At 43.0% G+C, this 8,908-nt stretch overlaps 1 protein-coding gene across 1 annotated transcript in view; it reads right to left on the reverse strand.

Annotated features, from left to right (window-relative positions):
- LOC124029436 (probable E3 ubiquitin-protein ligase HERC1) overlaps nt 1-3,390 on the reverse strand; it is a gene marked incomplete at its 5' end in the record, with an annotated part of 10,650 nt that extends 7,260 nt beyond the window's left edge. The window contains 3 exons of the mRNA XM_046341142.1: nt 205-270; nt 2,043-2,342; nt 3,217-3,390. Of these exons, the coding sequence (XP_046197098.1) occupies nt 205-270; nt 2,043-2,342; nt 3,217-3,390 (540 nt within the window). The remainder of the gene's footprint in view (nt 1-204; nt 271-2,042; nt 2,343-3,216) is intronic.
- Nucleotides 3,391-8,908: the final 5,518 nt, after the last annotated feature.

An 8,908-nucleotide genomic window follows, 5' to 3' on the forward strand; every position in this document is an offset into this window, starting at 1 on the left:
AGCTCATTGTCTGTCACAACAAGAGGCCATTCAACATCTACCTTTACAACAGGACAACAACAACGAGTCTGGGATTTTATCACATTTCAATTCAACGTGTCTGAACGACAAAATGAAGTGTCCAACATGTAACAGAGACCAGAAACTAACGAGAAAACATCGAGACATAAAGCATCAGCTGAACCAACACTGAAGACATCTTACCTCAGGTCTGGAGGTGGCCCACGACATGATCTGTTCATCCATACCAGAACCCCATGTACTGTTGTCCTGTACAGAGAGAGATTTAATCTATACCAGAACCCCATGTCCTGTTGTCCTGTACAGAGAGAGATTTCATCTATACCAGAACCACATGTCCTGTTGTCCTGTACAGAGAGAGATTTAATCTATACCAGAACCACATGTCCTGTTGTCCTGTACAGAGAAGAGAGATTTAATCTATACCAGAACCACATGTCCTGTTGTCCTGTACAGAGAAGAGAGATTTAATCTATACCAGAACCACATGTCCTGTTGTCCTGTACAGAGAAGAGAGATTTAATCTATACCATAACCACATGTCCTGTTGTCCTGTACAGAGAAGAGAGATTTAATCTATACCAGAACCACATGTCCTGTACAGAGAGAGATTTCATCTATACCAGAACCACATGTACTGTTGTCCTGTACAGAGAGAGATTTAATCTATACCAGAACCACATGTCCTGTACAGAACCAGACTGACAGAGAGAGATTTAATCTATACCAGAACCACATGTCCTGTTGTCCTGTACAGAGAGAGATTTAATCTATACCAGAACCACATGTCCTGTTGTTTAATCTATACAGAACCACATGTATGTTGTCCTGTACAGAGAGAGATTTAATCTATACCAGAACCCCATGTCCTGTTGTCCTGTACAGAGAAGATATTTTAATCTATACCAGAACCACATGTCCTGTTGTCCTGTACAGAGAGAGATTTAATCTATACCAGAACCCATGTATCTGTTGTCCTGTACAGAGAGAGATTTAATCTATACCAGAACCACATGTCTCTGTTGTCCTGTACAGAGAGAGATTTAATCTATACCAGAACCCATGTCCTGTTGTCCTGTATAAAAAATATCTGTCATTAATTTAGACAGGGTTTTTTTTTTTTCTTGCAGGATTTTAGTTTTTATATCTGTCTATAGTATTTGATGCAGATTTCATTTTATATCTGTCTATAATATTTGATGCAGTATTTCATTTCCTGTTTTGTCCTATAGTACAGATTTCCTTTTATATCTGTCTATAGTATTTGGTGCAGTATTTCTATATCTGTCAGTATTTGACCATTTTATATCTGTCTATTTCTGTATTTGATGCAGTATTTCATTTTATATCTGTATATATATCTGTCTATGTCCTGATAGTAAAATTTTATATCTGTCTATAGTATTTTGCAGTATTTCATTTTATATCTGGGTTTTTCTGATAGTATTTGATGAGATTTTATATCTGTCTATAGTATTTGATGCATTTTCATATCTGTCTATAGTATTTGATGTGTCAGTATTTCAGTATTTCATTTTATATCTGTCTATAGTATTTGATGCAGTATTTCTTTTATATCTGTCTATAGTATAAAATAAAATAAAACGCGTGCCGTGTTTCCTTGTGTAAATCCGCTGTGATGCGGGTGCAGGTCTGGCTGTTCTGCACTCGGATTGGACAGAGCGCAATCACCTCACCTGTTAATTAATCCAGCATTATTGGACACAGTGGGCATTGTGGAAATCAAAACCCAACCCTCAAGTCCTGACCAACTCTTGTACTCAAATGTACAGATCTCTTGTTTTTGGAAAAAATACTGACTTTACGGACCAAAAATAAACCTACTTACACTTTTTAGGACATTTTTGGTATTGACTAATATGGTTGTTATATATTATGTATTATATTATGTTATATAAGGCGTTTTCAACCAGAGAAGTTGGTTCCACAGTTCAGTTGTACTTTTAAAGATCCACTCCGTCAGAGCTACAGAGGTTAATTGTCTTCTGTAGAAACCTCACCATGAGAAGGACCATCTCCTCCTTGGTTACAGGCTCCAGGTCGGGAACAGCAAAGGCCTCTGGGAACGTGTTGCCCCGAGCCAGGGCCTCCGCTGCCTTCACCGTGGTGGAGAAGCAGTCTAGCCACGCCCACTCGCCGGGTGACCAGGTACAGGTGGCTGGCTCCAGGGGACAGAGGCGGAGGTGGGGGGGGACGGGAGGGGAGCACAGGAGCTGATCCAGGTGTAACCCCACGGCCAGGGAGGCCAGGCACTGCATGTAGGGGCTGTGGACTAGCTGTTCTCCACACACGACGTGGGGCTGGAGGACCAAACAGGAAGTACACATTTAGACATGGGGCTGGAGGACCAAACAGGAAGTACACATTTAGACATGGGGCTGGAGGACCAAACAGGAAGTACACATGGGGCTGGAGACCAAACAGGAAGTACATTTAGGGGCTGGAGGACCAAACAGGAAGTACACATTTAGACGTGGGGCTGGAGGACCAAACAGGAAGTACACATTTAGACATGGGGCTGGAGGACCAAACAGGAAGGAATTTAGTACCAAACAGGAAGTTTTAGACATGGGGCTGGAGGACCAAACAGGAAGTACACATTTAGACATGGGGCTGGAGGACCAAACAGGAAGTACACATTTAGACGTGGGGCTGGAGGACCAAACAGGAAGTACACATTTAGACGTGGGGCTGGAGGACCAAACAGGAAGTACACATTTAGACATGGGGCTGGAGGACCAAACAGGAAGTACACATTTACACTTGGGTGTAATAACACATGTTATCATAACCGCTGACTACGATTACCAACTACGGTGAAAAAAACAATGATTTAAAAAAGGAAGTAGGTAGGCTTTTGACAGTTATGATTGATTACCTTGGAATGAAACTGGGCTGTCATTTACTTTCAAATAACACACACACGCACACACACAGAGAAACAGGCAGACACGCACGCACGCACGCACGCACGCACGCACGCACACACACACACACACACACACACACACACACACACACACACACACACACACACACACACACACACACACACACACACACACACACACACACACACACAGAGAAACAGGCAGACACGCACGCACGCACGCACGCACACACACACACACACACACACACAGAGAAACAGGCAGACACACACACACACACAACCTTCTCGTATGAGTACTGCTCCTGCAGCATAACAGGCAGCCTCTCCAGGAAGGCTCTCATGCACGGAGCCATGTTCAATCCCACAACCCCTTGCTTCTTCAGCGCCGTCCGGCAGGTGGCTAGCACCTGGTGAGAGGACATGAAGTCTGTCGAGCAGTTCACCACCAACACATCCTGAGGACAAAGACAACAACAGAAACATGAAAGTCGGCCAAGAGTCAAATACATACAAGAAGCCGATTTAAACTGCACTGTCAGTGTCCTGTAGTGTCCTCTAGTCAGAGTTGAGTCAGTCCATACTGTAGTGTCCTCTAGTCAGAGTTGAGTCAGTCCATACTGTAGTGTCCTCTAGTCAGAGTTGAGTCAGTCCATACTGTAGTGTCCTCTAGTCAGAGTTGAGTCAGTCCATACTGTAGTATCCTCTAGTCAGAGTTGAGTCAGTCCATACTGTAGTATCCTCTAGTCAGAGTTGAGTCAGTCCATACTGTAGTGTCCTCTAGTCAGAGTTGAGTCAGTCCATACTGTAGTATCCTCTAGTCAGAGTTGAGTCAGTCCATACTGTAGTGTCCTCTAGTCAGAGTTGAGTCAGTCCATACTGTAGTGTCCTCTAGTCAGAGTTGAGTCAGTCCATACTGTAGTGTCCTCTAGTCAGAGTTGAGTCAGTCCATACTGTAGTGTCCTCTAGTCAGAGTTGAGTCAGTCCATACTGTAGTATCCTCTAGTCAGAGTTGAGTCAGTCCATACTGTAGTGTCCTCTAGTCAGAGTTGAGTCAGTCCATACTGTAGTATCCTCTAGTCAGAGTTGAGTCAGTCCATACTGTAGTGTCCTCTAGTCAGTTGAGTCAGTCCATACTGTAGTATCCTCTAGTCAGAGTTGAGTCAGTCCATACTGTAGTATCCTCTAGTCAGTCCATACTGAGTCCTCTAGTCAGTCCATACTGTAGTGTCCTCTAGTCAGAGTTGAGTCAGTCCATACTGTAGTATCCTCTAGTCAGAGTTGAGTCAGTCCATACTGTAGTGTCCTCTAGTCAGAGTTGAGTCAGTCCATACTGTAGTGTCCTCTAGTCAGAGTTGAGTCAGTCCATACTGTAGTATCCTCTAGTCAGTCCATACTGTAGTATCCTCTAGTCAGAGTTGAGTCAGTCCATACTGTAGTATCCTCTAGTCAGAGTTGAGTCAGTCCATACTGTAGTGTCCTCTAGTCAGAGTTGAGTCAGTCCATACTGTAGTGTCCTCTAGTCAGAGTTGAGTCAGTCCATACTGTAGTATCCTCTAGTCAGAGTTGAGTCAGTCCATACTGTAGTGTCCTCTAGTCAGAGTTGAGTCAGTCCATACTGTAGTGTCCTCTAGTCAGAGTTGAGTCAGTCCATACTGTAGTGTCCTCTAGTCAGAGTTGAGTCAGTCCATACTGTAGTGTCCTCTAGTCAGAGTTGAGTCAGTCCATACTGTAGTGTCCTCTAGTCAGAGTTGAGTCAGTCCATACTGTAGTATCCTCTAGTCAGTCAGTCCATACTGTAGTATCCTTTAGTCAGTCAGTCCATACTGTAGTATCCTCTAGTCAGTCCATACTGTAGTGTCCTCTAGTCAGAGTTGAGTCAGTCCATACTGTAGTATCCTCTAGTCAGAGTTGAGTCAGTCCATACTGTAGTATCCTCTAGTCAGAGTTGAGTCAGTCCATACTGTAGTGTCCTCTAGTCAGAGTTGAGTCAGTCCATACTGTAGTGTCCTCTAGTCAGAGTTGAGTCAGTCCATACTGTAGTATCCTCTAGTCAGAGTTGAGTCAGTCCATACTGTAGTGTCCTCTAGTCAGAGTTGAGTCAGTCCATACTGTAGTATCCTCTAGTCAGAGTTGAGTCAGTCCATACTGTAGTGTCCTCTAGTCAGAGTTGAGTCAGTCCATACTGTAGTATCCTCTAGTCAGAGTTGAGTCAGTCCATACTGTAGTATCCTCTAGTCAGTCCATACTGTAGTATCCTCTAGTCAGAGTTGAGTCAGTCCATACTGTAGTATCCTCTAGTCAGTCCATACTGTAGTGTCCTCTAGTCAGAGTTGAGTCAGTCCATACTGTAGTATCCTCTAGTCAGTCCATACTGTAGTATCCTCTAGTCAGAGTTGAGTCAGTCCATACTGTAGTATCCTCTAGTCAGTCCATACTGTAGTGTCCTCTAGTCAGAGTTGAGTCAGTCCATACTGTAGTATCCTCTAGTCAGTCCATACTGTAGTATCCTCTAGTCAGAGTTGAGTCAGTCCATACTGTAGTGTCCTCTAGTCAGAGTTGAGTCAGTCCATACTGTAGTGTCCTCTAGTCAGAGTTGAGTCAGTCCATACTGTAGTGTCCCCTAGTCAGAGTTGAGTCAGTCCATACTGTAGTATCCTCTAGTCAGAGTTGAGTCAGTCCATACTGTAGTGTCCTCTAGTCAGTCCATACTGTAGTATCCTTTAGTCAGTCCATACTGTAGTGTCCTCTAGTCAGAGTTGAGTCAGTCCGTACTGTAGTGTCCTCTAGTCAGAGTTGAGTCAGTCCATACTGTAGTGTCCTCTAGTCAGAGTTGAGTCAGTCCATACTGTAGTGTCCTCTAGTCAGAGTTGAGTCAGTCCATACTGTAGTGTCCTCTAGTCAGAGTTGAGTCAGTCCATACTGTAGTATCCTTTAGTCAGTCCATACTGTAGTATCCTTTAGTCAGTCCATACTGTAGTATCCTCTAGTCAGAGTTGAGTCAGTCCATACTGTAGTATCCTCTAGTCAGAGTTGAGTCAGTCCATACTGTAGTATCCTTTAGTCAGTCCATACTGTAGTATCCTTTAGTCAGTCCATACTATAGTATCCTCTAGTCAGAGTTGAGTCAGTCCATACTGTAGTATCCTTTAGTCAGTCCATACTGTAGTATCCTTTAGTCAGAGTTGAGTCAGTCCATACTGTAGTATCCTTTAGTCAGTCCATACTGTAGTATCCTCTAGTCAGAGTTGAGTCAGTCCATACTGTAGTATCCTCTAGTCAGTCCATACTGTAGTATCCTTTAGTCAGTCCATACTGTAGTATCCTTTAGTCAGAGTTGAGTCAGTCCATACTGTAGTATCCTCTAGTCAGTCCATACTGTAGTATCCTCTAGTCAGTCCATACTGTAGTATCCTTTAGTCAGTCCATACTGTATTATCCTTTAGTCAGAGTTGAGTCAGTCCATACTGTAGTATCCTTTAGTCAGTCCATACTGTAGTGTCCTCTAGTCAGTCCATACTATAGTATCCTTTAGTCAGTCCATACTGTAGTATCCTCTAGTCAGTCCATACTGTAGTATCCTCTAGTCAGAGTTGAGTCAGTCCATACTGTAGTATCCTTTAGTCAGTCCATACTGTAGTATCCTTTAGTCAGTCCATACTGTAGTATCCTCTAGTCAGTCCATACTGTAGTGTCCTCTAGTCAGAGTTGAGTCAGTCCATACTGTAGTATCCTTTAGTCAGTCCATACTGTAGTATCCTTTAGTCAGTCCATACTGTAGTATCCTCTAGTCAGTCCATACTGTAGTATCCTCTAGTCAGTCCATACTGTAGTATCCTTTAGTCAGTCCATACTGTAGTATCCTCTAGTCAGTCCATACTGTAGTGTCCTCTAGTCAGAGTTGAGTCAGTCCATACTGTAGTATCCTTTAGTCAGTCCATACTGTAGTATCCTCTAGTCAGTCCATACTGTAGTGTCCTCTAGTCAGAGTTGAGTCAGTCCATACTGTAGTATCCTTTAGTCAGTCCATACTGTAGTATCCTTTAGTCAGTCCATACTGTAGTATCCTCTAGTCAGTCCATACTGTAGTGTCCTCTAGTCAGAGTTGAGTCAGTCCATACTGTAGTATCCTCTAGTCAGTCCATACTGTAGTATCCTTTAGTCAGTCCATACTGTAGTATCCTTTAGTCAGTCCATACTGTAGTATCCTCTAGTCAGTCCATACTGTAGTATCCTCTAGTCAGTCCATACTGTAGTATCCTTTAGTCAGTCCATACTGTAGTATCCTCTAGTCAGTCCATACTGTAGTGTCCTCTAGTCAGAGTTGAGTCAGTCCATACTGTAGTATCCTTTAGTCAGTCCATACTGTAGTATCCTCTAGTCAGAGTTGAGTCAGTCCATACTGTAGTATCCTCTAGTCAGAGTTGAGTCAGTCCATACTGTAGTGTCCTCTAGTCAGAGTTGAGTCAGTCCATACTGTAGTGTCCTCTAGTCAGAGTTGAGTCAGTCCATACTGTAGTGTCCTCTAGTCAGAGTTGAGTCAGTCCATACTGTAGTCCTTTTAGTCAGTCCATACTGTAGTATCCTTTAGTCAGTCCATACTGTAGTATCCTCTAGTCAGAGTTGAGTCAGTCCATACTGTAGTATCCTCTAGTCAGAGTTGAGTCAGTCCATACTGTAGTATCCTTTAGTCAGTCCATACTGTAGTATCCTCTAGTCAGTCCATACTGTAGTATCCTCTAGTCAGAGTTGAGTCAGTCCATACTGTAGTATCCTTTAGTCAGTCCATACTGTAGTATCCTTTAGTCAGAGTTGAGTCAGTCCATACTGTAGTATCCTCTAGTCAGTCCATACTGTAGTATCAGAGTTGAGTCAGTCCATACTGTAGTATCCTCTAGTCAGTCCATACTGTAGTATCCTCTTCAGAGTTGAGTCAGTCCATACTGTAGTATCCTCTTAGTCAGAGTTGAGTCAGTCCATACTGTAGTATCCTCTAGTCAGTCCATACTGTAGTATCCTCTAGTCAGTCCATACTGTAGTATCCTCTAGTCAGTCCATACTGTATTATCCTCTAGAGTTGAGTCAGTCCATACTGTAGTATCCTCTAGTCAGTCCATCCATACTGTAGTCCATCTAGTCAGTATCCTTTAGTCAGTCCATACTGTAGTATCCTAGTCAGAGTAGTCAGTCCATACTGTAGTGTCCTCTAGTCAGAGTTGAGTCAGTCCATACTGTAGTATCCTTTAGTCAGTCCATACTGTAGTATCCTTTAGTCAGTCCATACTGTAGTATCCTCTAGTCAGTCCATACTGTAGTGTCCTCTAGTCAGAGTTGAGTCAGTCCATACTGTAGTATCCTTTAGTCAGTCCATACTGTAGTATCCTTTAGTCAGTCCATACTGTAGTATCCTCTAGTCAGTCCATACTGTAGTATCCTCTAGTCAGTCCATACTGTAGTATCCTTTAGTCAGTCCATACTGTAGTATCCTCTAGTCAGAGTTGAGTCAGTCCATACTGTAGTGTCCTCTAGTCAGAGTTGAGTCAGTCCATACTGTAGTATCCTTTAGTCAGTCCATACTGTAGTATCCTTTAGTCAGTCCATACTGTAGTATCCTCTAGTCAGAGTTGAGTCAGTCCATACTGTAGTATCCTTTAGTCAGTCCATACTGTAGTATCCTCTAGTCAGAGTTGAGTCAGTCCATACTGTAGTATCCTCTAGTCAGTCCATACTGTAGTATCCTCTAGTCAGAGTTGAGTCAGTCCATACTGTAGTATCCTTTAGTCAGTCCATACTGTAGTATCCTTTAGTCAGTCCATACTGTAGTATCCTTTAGTCAGTCCATACTGTAGTATCCATACTGTAGTATCAGTCCATACTGTAGTATCCTCTAGTCAGTCCATACTGTAGTATCCTTTAGTCAGTCCATACTGTAGTATCCTCTAGTCAGAGTTGAGTCAGTCCATACTGTAGTATCCT

This window comes from Oncorhynchus gorbuscha, unplaced genomic scaffold, assembly GCF_021184085.1.
Source record: "Oncorhynchus gorbuscha isolate QuinsamMale2020 ecotype Even-year unplaced genomic scaffold, OgorEven_v1.0 Un_scaffold_6380, whole genome shotgun sequence".
NCBI classification, from domain to species: Eukaryota; Metazoa; Chordata; class Actinopteri; order Salmoniformes; family Salmonidae; genus Oncorhynchus; species Oncorhynchus gorbuscha.